The sequence below is a fragment of the Oncorhynchus masou genome, chromosome 13, assembly GCF_036934945.1.
Source record: "Oncorhynchus masou masou isolate Uvic2021 chromosome 13, UVic_Omas_1.1, whole genome shotgun sequence".
Taxonomy (NCBI): domain Eukaryota; kingdom Metazoa; phylum Chordata; class Actinopteri; order Salmoniformes; family Salmonidae; genus Oncorhynchus; species Oncorhynchus masou.
The window spans coordinates 53,402,220-53,416,982 of record NC_088224.1 but is presented as its reverse complement, the minus strand read 5'-3'; the positions used below and the strand labels follow the sequence as shown (position 1 = coordinate 53,416,982).

At 42.4% G+C, this 14,763-nt stretch overlaps 1 protein-coding gene across 1 annotated transcript in view; it reads right to left on the bottom strand.

The window, feature by feature from the left end:
• Nucleotides 1-2,413: 2,413 nt before the first annotated feature.
• The window catches only part of LOC135551488 (keratin-associated protein 10-4-like), a 37,091-nt gene continuing 24,741 nt past the window's right edge, over nt 2,414-14,763 (bottom strand). The window contains exons 9-13 of the mRNA XM_064982702.1: nt 12,986-13,086; nt 11,813-12,042; nt 3,623-3,951; nt 3,341-3,397; nt 2,414-3,185 (exon numbers count right to left, since the gene is read on the bottom strand). Coding sequence (XP_064838774.1) covers nt 2,914-3,185; nt 3,341-3,397; nt 3,623-3,951; nt 11,813-12,042; nt 12,986-13,086 — 989 coding nt within the window. The 3' untranslated portion in view covers nt 2,414-2,913. The remainder of the gene's footprint in view (nt 3,186-3,340; nt 3,398-3,622; nt 3,952-11,812; nt 12,043-12,985; nt 13,087-14,763) is intronic.

The following is a 14,763-nucleotide window of genomic DNA, read 5'->3' as shown; positions in this document are numbered from 1 at the left end:
CTTTGGATCAGTCTAAAACTTTGCACATACACTGCTGAAACAAGTGGCCCAAATCTAAATTGCGCCTAGATTCCTAAGTCATATATTGGCCTTTCTCTTGCATTTCAAACATAATGGAACAAAAAAACAACCAAAAAAACGTTTTTTTTTTCTTTGCATTATCTTTTACCAGATCTAATGTGTTATATTCTCTTACAATAGTTTCACATTTCCACAAATGTGTCAGTGTTTCCTTTCAAATGGTATCAATAATATGCATATCCTTGATTTAGGTCCTGAGCTACAGGCAGTTAGATTTGTTTATGTCATTTTAGACAAAAAAAATATACAAAAATGGTCAGATCCTTAAGAGGTCAAACAATAGTGATGTAGTGTCACATAGCATACCAAACACACAAAGCAAGTATTGTCAGGACACAGTATGTCTCTATGTAAGTCCGATAAATTAATATTCTCGATATGAATGTTTATCCTTTTAGATTGTGAATTTCAGTCCATTTATGTGGTATGTAAAAAGGATGGTAAACATGTCCATTGTACTACAGAGTGTTTCTGAAAGTGCAGCGCATTATTGCCCTTATGTTCAGACGTTGTCAGCAGTACAACCTGTTGATTGATGTTCCTCTGTCCTCTCTGACAAGTGTGCTTTGTAAAAAATACATGTAAAAAAAAAATACAGATTTCAGATAAAAGGCTCAAAATCACAGATGCCTTTTTGACCTCTGTGTGTGAAGGAGTACCCTGAGGAAAAGCATGGCTCTTGGCTAAAAAAGGGTGCTTGTTCAGGCAACGTAATCTTCTTTCGATTACGTCATCTGATGGTTATCAACTCCGTAATGAGCATTCGCTTTCATTTTTACCAAGAGTGGTCCTTTGTAGCTAAATTGGTAGAGCATGGCCATGCTATGCCAAGACAGCAGGTTTGATTCCTGAGACCACCTGTAAGTAAAATGTATATAGAGTATACTGAACAAAAACAGAAATGCAACAAGTAACAATTTCAAAGATTTACTGAGTTGCCGTTCATATAAGGAAACCAATCAATTGAAATAAAGTAATCATGCCCTAATCTATGGATTTCATATGACTGGGGATAAAGATATAGACCTGTTTGTCAAAGATACCTTTAAAAAAAGTAAGGGAGTGGAACAGAAAACCAGTCAGTATCTGGCGTGACCACAATTTGCATCATGCAGCACTACACATCTCCTTCATATAGAGTTGATCAGGCTGTTGATTGTGACCTGTGGAATGTTGTCCCACTCCTCTTCAGTGGTTGTGTGAAGCTGCTGGATATTGGCTTGAACTGGAACATGCTGTAGTACACATTGATCCAGAGCATCCCAAACATGCTCAATGGGTGACATGTCTGGTGAGTCGGCAGGCCATGGAATAACTGGGACATTTTCAGCTTCCAGGAATTGTGTACAGATCCTTGCGACAGGGCCGTGCATTATCATGCTGAAACATGAGGTGATGGCAGCGGATTAATGGCACGACAATGGGCCTCAGGATCTCGTCACGGTATCTCTGTGAATTCAAATTACCGTTGATAAAATGCAATTTTGTTTGTTGTCCGTAGCTTGTGACTGCCCATACCATAACCTCACCGTCACCATGGGGCACTCTGTTCACCACGTTGACATCAGCAAACCGTTCGCCCAAACAATGCCATACACATGGTTTGCGGTTGTCAGGCCGGTTGGACGTACTGCCAAATTCTCTAAAACGACGCTGGAGGCAGCTTATGGTAGAGAAATTAACATTAAATTATCTGGCAACATCTCTGATGGACATTCCTGCAGTCACCATGCCAATTGCGCACTCCCTCAAAAGTTGAGACATCTGTGGCATTGTGTTGTGTCCTTTTATTGTCCCCAGCAAAAGGTGCACCTGTGTAACAATCATACTGTGTAATCAACTTCTTGATGTGCCACACTTGTCAGGTGGATGGATTATCTTGGCAAAGGAGAAATGATTATTAACAGGAGATGTAAACAAAAGTTGTGGACAACATTAGAGAGAAATAAGCTTTTTGTGCATATGGAATCATTTCTGGGATCTTTTATTTCAGCTCATAAAGCATGGGACCAACACTTTACATGTTGTGTTTATATTTTTGTTCAGTATATATCAGTTTTACAGTATTTTATTCATAATTTGACTTTGCTCATAAATGCAGCCAAAGACTCAGTGCCCTAGGATGTTTATGCATTGCTTCATTCAAGTCTCAGAGGCAAGTTGTAGGAGTGGGTGAGCATGTAACAACCTTTCAATTCCTGTTGATCCTTTAATCTTAAACAACATTCTTTAGTTTAGTTTATTAATTTGACCATTTAAAAAGACAAGCACACATAAAACTTAAAAGCCATGCATGCACATTAAGTTTATTTTTTTTATTTTTTTACAGGGACAGTGCACATTAATCAATGTTTCAGCACACGCAGAGCAACCTGGAACAAAAAGCAGCAAGATAAAATTCATAAAATCTGAATAAAATGAATAAAAACAGGATAATTACGAAAGGATAACACAATAAAGTATGGGACTTGAGACAAGTTGGCTAGGCAAGATCAAACACAGTATGGCAGTGAAATAATCAAACAAAAATGTGATCAAGTGTCAGATTATGTGGTACGTGTATGATGATGGGATAAAGGCAACCACTCCCCACAAAACCACCTGAATTGATGCATGGTGAAGTCATACACCTACACAAATGCTTGGTTAAAATAGGCTTTTTTTCCTGCACTATGTGATATTCACTTCACACACATTGTCTACTTGTCGAACCCCATCTGAACCCAAGATGAGCTTTTTATTACACCGTTGATTGTTAACAATGTACTTGCAAACAAACACTGTAAAGCTTTCAACCATTATTTAGAGCTTTACTCTGGGCAAGAAAAAGGTTCAGCACATGGTAAGGATGGAACGGAGAGGGTAGGAATCATCGCTGAGATCAGAAATGAATCTTATGGTGTCTGAGAAGTAATTTTTCACCAAGATGTAAGTGTTGCCCGGCACCAGTTCAGGGAAGCTGCAGTGGTCCGGTAATGTGACGTAGTGAGGAGAAGGCACGGCGCTGACATGGCCACGCGAGGCCTGCATGTACATGGCGTTCACCATCGTGATGGACCACTCATTCAAATTCATGGACACACTCTCCACTGTCCCTACCAGAACTGAGACACACACACACACACTTTAGATCCGTGTTGTGAAACCACTGTACATCCAAGAGTCAAAGAAGATTCTAGTGCTTCCCACTGTTTTTACTAAAGATCAAAGTAGTGAGTAATGTTTCCTGTCATCTTGTGCTTCAAACTGGAGGCCTTACCTCTGCTGTGACACAGGACTTCAGTCTTCAGATCCCCCAGTGGTAGAAGTCTGGGTCCTGAGGATAATGAACAACAGTTTAATCAAATGGACAGAGACAGACTCCAGGCAGGGACACATCAGAAGACTTCCCCTTTATCTTATATGAACTAGATATAGAATTAAATATTCATATCACTTGTCTGACTTGTAGGTTGGTCTTTCAGAGACCTTTCAGAGATAAACAGACGCAACTCAAGCTGCGGCATAAATCACGGATCGATTGTATCCTGTTCCCACTGACCTGGAATCACGTTCTTGGTGGTGTTGTGTGGTTCAGGCCTTGGGTGCAGGACCCCGGCGCAGCAAGACCACAGGGAGGCATTGGCATAGCGGTGCCCACAGCAGGCGAACCCTGGCTGGGTAGGGTAGAGCAGGTCTAGGCCTGGGGCAGAACAGCAGGTCTGGGTGGAGCCGGCCTCCATCAGGACACTCCCACAGCACTGGGCCTCACCTGAGAGCCTGTCCTGAACCTGCAGGTTGTACAGAGTCCCTGCACAGCACTTCATCTGTCCACTGCTGGGGTCGTAGGCCTTCCATCCGCAGCAGGAAACATTTCTCAACCTGTGGTGTCTTTGAAGAGAAAAAATACTTTACTTCCCAAAACCAAGAGAACATCATCTCATAATTTGGTGCCTTTCTTTAATGCTATTGTGCTGTCCTGTTGGGTGATCACCATATGTAATGATCATTAAAAATGTTATGGATTTGATTCTATTGAATTTTTTTTGTCTTTTTATTTTTTCCCTTTTTTCTTCCCAATTTCGTGGTATCCAATTGGTAGTCACAGTCTTATCTCATCGCTGCAACTCCCGTAAGGACTCAGGAGAGGCGAAGGTCGAGAGCCGTGCGTCCTCAGAAAACACAACCCAATGAAACCACACTGCTTCTTGACACAATGCCCACTTAACCCGGAAGCCGGCTGCAGCATCGTGTCGGAGGAAACACCGTACACCTGGCGACTGTGTCAGCGTGCACTGCGCCCGGCCCACCACATGTCCGATTTTTTGTTTAGTTGTCATCTACATGTGTTATTACTGTGCTTTCAACCATTTACAATGCATTCGGAAAGTGTTCAGACCCCTTTCCTTTTTCCACATTATGTTACGTTGAAGCCTTATTCTAAATTGTATATAAAGGAAACATCCTCATAATGACAAAGCAAAAACAGGGTTTTAGAAATGTTTGCAAATGTATACAAAATCAAAAACAGAAATACCTTATTTACATAAGTATTCAGACCCTTTGCTATGAAACATAGCATCCAGTTTCCATTGATGATCCTTGATATGTTTCTACAACTTGATTGGAGTCCACCTGTTCTAAATTCAATTGATTGGACATGATTTGGAAAGGCACACCCCAGTCTATATAAGGTCCCACAGTTGACAGTGCATGATAGAGCAAAAACCAAGCCATGACATCGAAGGAATTGTACGGAGAGCTCCGAGACAGGATTGAGTCAACGCACAGATCTGGGGAAGGGTAACAAAAAATGTCTGCAGCATTGAAGGTCCTCAAGAACACAGTGGCCTCCATCCTTCTTAAATGGAAGAAGATTAGAACACAAAGACTCTTCCAAGAGCTGGCCGCCCCGCCAAACTGAGCAATCAGAGGAGAAGGTCCTTGGTCAGGGAGGTGACCAAGAACCCGATGGTCGCTCTGACAGACCTCCAGAGTTCCTCTGTGGAGATGGTTGTCCTTCAGGAAGGTTTTCCCATCTATGCAGCACTCCACCAATCAGGCTTTTATGCTAGAGTGGCCAGACGGAAGCCACTCCTCAGTAAAAAGCATATGAAAGCCTGCTTGGAGTTTGCCAAAAGGCACCTAAAGGACTCTGACTATGAGAAACAAGATTCTCTGGTCTGATGAAACTAAGAACTCTTTGGCCTGAATGCCAAGCACCACGTCTGGTGGAAACCTGGCACCATCCCTACGGTGAAGCATGATGGCGGCAGCATCATGCTGTGGGGATGTTTTTCAGAGGCAGGGACTGGGAGTCTAGTCAGGATCGAGGGAAAGATGAATGAAGCAAAGTACAGAGAGATCATTGATGAAAACCTGCTTCAGAGAGGTTTACTTTATCCTTTTGGTATACTTTCCAACAGGACAACGACCCAAAGCACACAGCCAGGACAACGCAGGAGTGGCTTCGGGACAAGTCTCTGAATATCCTTGAGTGGCCCAGCCAGAGCCCAGACTTGAACCCGATTGAACATCTCTGGAGAGACCTGAAAATTGATGTGCAGCGACAGTCCCCATCCAACCTGACAGAGCTTGAGAGGATCTGCAGAGAAGAATGGGAGAAACTCCCCAAATCAGATGTGCCAAGCTTGTAGTGTCACACCCAAGAAGACTTGAGGCTGTAATCGCTGCCAATATAAGGGCACAAGGCGAGACCCAGATGCAGACACATGAGGCAGATGGTTAGAGTCTTTGTATTTTGTTTATAATCCAAAAGGAGTAGGCAAGAGGTAAAGAGTGGCAGACAGGCTCGATGTCAGGGCAGGCAGAAGAGTCAGGCAGGTGGGTACGGAGTCCAGAAAAAACAGGCAAAGGTCAAAACCGGGAAGACTAGAAACAGACAATAGAAAACAGGAGCACGTGAAAAACAAGCTGGTTTACTTGAAAGCATACAAGACAAACTGGCACAGAGAGTCAGGAAACACGGGGATAAATACACTGGGGAAAATAAGTGACACCTGGAGGTGGATGCCCTTCTTACCCCTTACTCCAATCTGGCATAACCCCATGTTCCAAATCAAAATAAATAAATAAATGTATTCCCCATTTGGAAACAAAGAGGAGTAACACCTGGAGACAGCTTGTTCACGACCCATACAAACTATACTGAACAATAATATATATGCAACATGTAAAGTGTTTGTCCCACGTTTCATGAGCTGAAATAAAAGATCCCGAGAAATGTCTGTAAAATGTTGTGCACAAATTAATTTACACCCCTGGTAGTGAGTATTTCTCCTTTGCCAAGATAATCCATCCACCTGACAGGTGGGGCATATCAAGAAGCTGATTAAACAGCATGGGAACAATAAAAGGCCACCATAAAATTTGCAGTTTTGTCACACCACAATGCCACAGATGTCTCAATTATTGAGGGAGCATGCTGTTTGCATGCCAATTGGGCGAGCGGCCAATAGTGCGTCGCCCCATTGGTTTCCATGTCGCGGTCGGCTGGGACAGAGCCTGGACTCGAACCCAGAATCTCTAGTGGCACATACAGACCACTGCGCCACTCGGGAGGCCCATAATTGCACTTTATTGATGGCAGTTTGAATGCACAGAGATACCATGACGAGATCCTGAGGCCCATTGTTGTGCCATTCATCTGCCGCCATCCCCTCGTGTTTCAGCATGATAATGCACAGCCCCATGTCACAGGGATCTGTACACAATTCCTGGAAGCTGAAAATGTCCCAGTTCTTCCAACACCTGCATACTTACTAGACATGTCACCCATTGAGCATGTTTGGGATGCTCTGGATCAACGTGTACGACAGCTTGTTCCAGTTCCCACCAACTTCGCAAAGCGATTTGAGTGGGAAAACATTCCAGAGGCCACAATCTACAGCCTGATCAACTCTATGTGAAAGAGACGTGTCGCGATGCATGAGGCAAATGGTGATCACACCAAATACTGACTGGTTTTCTGATCCACACCCCTGATTTTTTCAAAGGTATCTGTGACCAACTAATGCATATCTGTATTCCCAGACATCCATAGATTATGGCCTAATGAATTTATTTCAATGGACTGATTTCCTTATAGGAACTGTAACTCAGTAAACTCATAGAAATTGTTGCATTTTTATCTTTGTTCAGTGTATATAATATTCCAAACAAATACCATTTTCAAAATCTTCAGTTAAGAGAAGCAGGAAAGAACCTTTTATATCAATCATTACAAAAATCATCTATCCTCGCTTTTTCAAAAATGTAAGCTTTCTCAAACAATCTGTAAAAAATAAATTTTCTATGACTGGCAATTCGAGAACCCAACTCATACAGTACGAAGTTCTTTGCTGTTCACATATCACTAATTGTAAATTACATCTCATGGGGTTCTTAGAAACCAATAAGTGTAAGCTCTGCCCCAATCACAGTCAATCCCATGCCTTTCGGGCCTGCACACCTATACAATCATTCTGGTCAGGGGACATGAGAAAGCTGTCTAAGACCCTTGGCCTCAGCATCCTTGTCTCCCCTGCCCTCTCCCTCCTTGGTGAATTGTCCATTAAAAATACCCCTCAACAAATAAACTCTATATTACCTTCCCTTCACACAAAAAAATGATACTACAAAACTGGAAAGATGGAATAAAACTCTGTATATACTGCACTGACTCAATCTGCAAACTGACCACTCCTTCCTAAAATATCTTACTGCATCCCTCAACCTTTTCACAAATGTGTTCCAAATATCTCTTATGGCCACCCCAGCATGAGTGTTTTTATGTCCAGAATGCACCCATTTTATTCCCAAATGTGATTGTTGACCCACGCTGCCTGCTAATTATCTATAGGCTATGTTGCAACCTGTCAATTCCAAATTATTTTCTAACAACTTTTATATTCCAACAACATTTTGAATTGAGGTGTGTTCCGCATCCTCATTCATTTACATATAAGTAGCCCATTTCACTGTTGCAGACTTTTTTTTGGAGGTATTACTATGTCGACAAAGTTCTCTCTTTGACGAGAGACCACTTCCCCACATCAAGTAAGTAGACATTTGCGCAACTCCAGTCAGAACAGAACTTGCACTAACATTTCCCACCTGGCATATTTTCCGGCTGGCGCCCGCATTGCCTTCCTTGTTTTTTCCTTACTAATAATAACTTCGGACATGTGTGCGTTCCTATCAAAGTAAGTGCCTTATTACGTTATCATGATAGTTTCTGTATATTATGTTGTAATTTCTGCTGTAGGACACCGCATGTATGGAGCATAATGTTTTTACTGTTTTATTCACGTTTTCAAGTACTGGTGACAAGTCATGCATTCCGATTCTTGTATAGATTGTAACGGACACATGCACTACATTACCAAAAGTATGTAGACACCTGCTTGTCTAACATCCCATTCCAAAATCATTGGCATTAACATGGAGTTGGTCCCATCTTGCTGCTATAACATCCTTCACTCTTCTGGGAAGGCTTTCCACTAGATGTTGGAACTTTGCTGCGGGGACTTGCTTCCATTCAGCCACAAGAGCATTAGTGAGGTCGGGCACTGATGTTGGGCGATTAGGCCTGGCTCGCAGTCGGCGTTCCAATTCATTCCAAAGGTGTTCGATGGGGTTGAGGTCAGGTCTCTGTGCAGGCCAGTCAAGTTCTTCCACACCAATTTCAACAATCCATTTCTGTATGGACCTCACTTTGTTTACAGGGCATGCTGTAGTGTTAAGATATCCCTTTACTGGAACTAAGGAGCCTAGCACGAACCATGAAAAACAGACCCAGACCATTATTCCATATCCACCAAACTTTACAGTTGCCACTATGCCTTGGGGCAGGTAGCGTTCTCCTGGCATCCACCAAACCCAGATTCATCCATCAGACTGACAGATAGTGAAGTGTGATTCATCATTCCAGAGAACCTGTTTCCACTGCTCCAGAGTTCAATGGCGGCAAGCTTTACACCACTCCAGCCGACACTTGGCATTGTGTGTGGTGATCTTAGGCTTGTGTGCGGCTGTTCGGCCATGGAAACCCATTTCATGAAGCTCCTGACGAACAGTTCTTGTGCTGACGTTGCTTCGAGAGGCAGTTTGGAACTCAATAGTGAGTGTTGCAACTTAGGGCAGGTGATTTTTACGCACTATTCTACATTCGGCAGTCCCATTCTGTGAGATTGTGTGGCCTACCACTTCGTGACTGAGCCGTTGTTGCTCCTAGATGTTTCCACTCTAGCAGAGCAGATATTTGACGAAACTGACTTGTTGGAAATGTGGCATCCTATGACAGTGCCACGTTAAAAGTCAGTGAGCTTTTCAGTAAGGCCATTCTACTGCCAATGTTTGTCTAGGGAGTTTGAATGGCTGTGTGCTCGAGTTTATACACCAGTCAGCAAAGCGTGTGGCTGAAATAGCCAACTCTATTAATTTAAAGGTGTATCCACATGCTTTTGTATATATAGAAAGTATATTTAGATCAATGGTGAGCTCACCCGTGATGTGATAAATTGTAAATAGTAATTGCAATTAGCTAATTCATATTATGCTTTTTATCAGCCAGGAGTTAGCAAAATATGACCGCTTATGTTAGATCACTCTTCCTCAGCACTATGACTAATGTAATCTACATTTTCCGGTTTGGATAAGAATTTTGATATGCTGTAGCTACTTCTGTGAATGTCTGAAAATTGCATCCAAAAATAAACTGGTCATGTTGAGGACATAACGTTGTAAAGACTGTGCAAAATGTTTTGGTGAAAAAAAAAACAGTGTAGCCAGCTTAAATGCTGACTGTTGCGTCAATCGTAACTGGACGTTTTAAATAAGAGTTCAAATCACACCGGTTTGAGCTTACGCTACAGGTACCACTGTATATTGATCACACAAGTGTGTTTGTATGTGTCAAAGGGTTAAAGACAATACAGAATCTTACTATGATACCTGAAACTCAAAATGTGACTTCAAGAGTGGCGAGGGGATCGATAAACCCATCAACTTCAGGACACTCCTAACTTGAATGATACAATTCATTTTCCACATTTAAATGGAATGTTTTGCAACTGTTTGTACTAATGATTACACCACAGGTCATCTTGATGGAGGCAAGAGATTACTCACCCTGATTACTCCAATTTGTCTCTCGACTTGTGCCCCTACATTATAAACTTTCATTTGTAGGTTAGGTTTTAGCAACCTCATGATGGGTATAGGGCAAATTTGAGAATCATGTTCTAGCCTTAAACCATCGATGTTACATTGAGCTGGGTGGAATATGAATGACAGTCATCCAATATGCTGTCATAGAAATAAGCAGTGGTGGAAGAAGTATCCAATTGTCATACTTGAGTAAAAGTAAAGATACCTTAATAGAAAATGACTCAAGTAAAAGTGAAAGTCACCCAATAAAATACTACTTGAGTAAAAGTCTAAAAGTATTTGGTTTTAAACATACTTAAGTATTAAAAGTAAATGTAATTGCTAAAATGTACTTAAGTATCAAAGGTATAAGTACAAGTATAAATAATAAAAAATTCCTTACATTAAGCAAACCAGACGGCACAATTGTCGTGTTTTTTTTTTTTAGGGATAGCTAGGGGCACACTCCAACGCTCAGACATTATTTACAAATGTCTTTTGTGAGTCCGCCAGATAAGAGGCAGTAGGGATGACCAGGGATGTTCTTTTGAGTGTGTGAATTGAACCATTTTCCTGTCCTGCTAAGCATTCAAAATGTATCAAATGCTTTTGGGTGTCAGGGAAAATGAATGGAGTAAAAAGTACATAATTGTCTTTAGGAATGTAGTGAAGTAAAAGTAAAAGTTGTCAAAAATATAAATAGTAAAGTAAAGTACAGATACTCAAAAAAACTACTTAAGTAGTACTTTCAAGTATTTTTACTTAAGTTCTTTACACCACCACCATGTTCATAAAAATAAAAATAAATCATCCCCTCTAATATTAAACGGCACCCAAAAGCAGACATACCACCTCTCCAGTCTGGCTGTCTAACTGTCTGAATGCCACTGGCTGGAAAAGGTGAAGTGAAGGAAAGAAAGGGAGGATACCCTTAGACCTGTGGCTTCTGCGGTTGACACCCTGTTGAAATATGTCTGGGAGTTTGGAAGACATGGTGCATTCCATTAAGAATTCTCCAACATCTGAGGTAGTGGGACTGGGAATGTGGGTATGTTATTTTATCAGAATTGCATGCATCAATGTCTCTCAGACATAAACATACAAAGATGCACACCAAGTCTCAGACGGTGTGTGGGAAAATATTTGACACAGTTAGTTATAGTGCAAGCACGCACGGCACACATTTTCAAGACATTGCATCTTCTATTTGGGCTCCCGAGTGGCGCAGTGGTCTAAGGCACTGCATCTCAGTGCTAGAAGCGTCACTACAGACCCCAGTTCGATTCCAGGCTGAATCACAACCCGGCAGTGATTGGGAGTCCCATAGGGCGGCGCACAATTGGCCCAGCCTCGTCCAGGTTTGGCCAGGGTAGGCCATCATTGCAAATAAGTATTTGTTCTTAACTGACTTGCCGAGTCAACTATAAATAAAAACACTTAGACAGGGAGGCTGGATACATTCTGCTGAAGATGAAGTGATCTAATTATTAGCCCTTAGGCACTCTGAACTGTGCTTGCAGACAGTGATAACCCCACATCTTTGGGATAAACTTACCTGACTAGGTTCAACTCCCTACAGTTTCCACACTACAGTGCAACTCACTTGTGTCCGTTGCAGCAGATTTCATATTGAGGGTAGTATGTCTCCTCCCCACAGCAATGTTTGCCTGGATCGCTCCGATGAACTTGTGAGCCACACACTATCTCATGGGATGGCCGATACAAGAGGCCACCTGGGGAGCACTGGTACCCATCCACCACCACATGGTGCAAGGTCTGTTTACAGCACAGCACCCTTCGGTCCTCTACACCATACGGAGTTGTACCGCAGCACTGGGAGAGAGACACACCAGTTAGCAGGGTAACAACACACACACACAACATGAATAACAGACATGCAGACACACCGTGGCATGCACATACCCAAAACTCAAACACAATCACAAAAGTTCACATGCTATAAAAGAGAGTCTAACTTTCTTACCAAGGGACCTGTGCACTCATCCTCTACCAACAGAGTGCTAAGCGTTAGAAAAGAGACCTCTAGTTATCTGTCATCTGACACACTCTCACACAAAAGAGGAGCTGCTCTACTCTCAACTGGTTGCAGGGTGGGGCTTACAGAACTAAATGTGCTGTCAGAACTGACATGGTACCAAGTAAAGCAAACGGAGCCCAAGTAAAGCAAACACCATAAATAGTTATTGTTACTGGGGCGGCAGGGTAGCCTAGTGGTTAGAGCGTTGGACTAGTAACCGGAAGGTTGCGAGTTCAAACCCCCGAGCTGACAAGGTACAAATCTGTCATTCTGCCCCTGAACAGGCAGTTAACCCACTGTTCGTCATTGAAAATAAGAATGTGTTCTTAACTGACTTGCCTGGTTAAATAAAGGTAAAAAAAAAAAAAAAAAAAAAAGAAATCACGGGGCGGATTTTCTCCTTGATAGACAGCACTCTAGAACATTGGCAATGAGTATGGGACACCCACTTCCCAATGGGGCCCTGTCTAAACATTCTGAGTGGATTTAAATCGGTCTGTTGAAAACTTATAGTGTCAGCCTTGTCTTACATTGCCACTTTGAGATATTTCGGCCATTTTAGACAAATACTTTAACTGCATTGTCTTTATGCCTCGACCAACAACAACTCAACAGGTAGATGGATGATTAAGCTGTTTTACTTGACTTTGACTGACATGAGGAGAACTGAACATAATGTAGTGGCGGAGGATCAGTGAACTAGGCATTAGCTGTAGGCCTTAGGTCTATTGGACTCACCAGGTTTACTCCAAGCACCTTATTGGACAGCTTCCCGCAACAGCAGGTTTTGATGTCTGGATTGTACACCTTAGAGCCACAGCTAGCACTATGGTAGTGACCTGGGCAGACAGATGGGAAGGAGGGAGGACCGTGATGTTCAAGAAAGGGAGATCATGAACTAATTTGTAATTACCCAACACAATAAATTACCCAACACAATCTACATTGTTTCCAGCAGCTGCCAGGAAGATGCGAAACAATGTACTGTTGCTTAAGAGGGCCACATGAAAGAGGTTCTGGTTGTTATATGCAGTGGTGTAAAGTACTTAACCTTGTGTAGTCTTAACATTCTGAATACTCCCCTTGTCCTAAGGGTAAAAAAATGACCCGCTTTCACTAAACCCCTAAAATAAGGCAGCTTAATTAAATTTTAAACCCCAAATCTAACACACCTGTCATAATTGTTTTCTTTACTAAAGTAGAGGTTTATCATTATTATTTCTAAAGTTACTGCATAGGTGTAAACATTTTTTTTTAGCAAGACATAGCACTTGTACAGCCTAAGAAAGTAGCAGAAATGTGCAGAAAGAAGTTTTGAATGCATTTTATTGAAGGGAAACAATAACAGTCTTGAACCTTTTTTGGCAACATCGTGATATATTATTATATACTGTACAATGAGGAATTCAACTACAAAATACTAGTCTTCTCCCATTTTTTGAACCATTGCCCCCCACCCACAAGGTGTATAAACAACAGCAATAAATAAGAATAAAATAATAGATACAAAACAAATACGTGAAGAACATAAGTCAAACAACTCTAATTAGCACATGTAGGACAGTATGCAAGTGTGTGTGCATGGACTTTACAGATGTATTTCTCACAAGTGCAGCACATAGTATTTGTTTTACAGTTTCCTCCTCTTGCCTGCCCCAGCTGCAGACTCAGGTGGATCAGGACAAGATTCAGCCCCCTGAACAGCTTTCACAAGCGCTGCAGAGGCTGCTGTACGAGGGAGGCGCTCCCTTCTTTGAATGTGTGGGGTTACAAGTACCTTTCCCAGCTGCTCCAGGAACATCCTCATGTTCCGCTTATCAGGCATCCAGGTAGGGTTGATCTTGTTCTATATCATGAAGGCATTGTATGAGGACACATCAGTGATGTTATGGAAGATGACCAGGAGCCAGCGGGCTGTCATCATCCTGCAGCTGTAAGTTCCAATCACCTTGTCCAGGTTGTCCACACCTCCTTTGTTGTGGTTGTAGTCCAGGATGATGGCTGGCTTCCTGTCCTCACAAGCACTGATCTCAGCCGTTTTGTGCAGTGTGCTCAGGAGGACCACATTCTTGTTCCTCTTTGGGAGGTAAGAAACTAGAGTGGTGGTGAAGGCAAACTTTTATGAGAAGGCCTTTCTCCCCCTTGTTGTGAGGAGTGCAGGGGGGAGCCCAGGCTGGTTCTTTCTAATTGTGCCCACCATGGTGATCTTCCTCTTCAGGAGCTGCTGGCTGGGTTAAGAGGTGAAGAAATTGTCACGTGACATTGTGCCCCCTCAACCCATCAACCCGCATCCCCTGGTTCTTCTCCGGGTCTCCACTAGTCGGCTTCCCTGTGTAGACTTGCATCTTCCAAGAGTAGCTGGATTGTGCATCACAGGGCCATCCATATCTTGATGCCATACTTTGCTGGCTTACTGGGCATATACTGCCGGAAAGGACAGCGTATATTAAAAGTATATTAAAAACCAAAATACTTTTAGACTTTTAGTCAAGTAGTATTTTACTTGGTGACTTTCA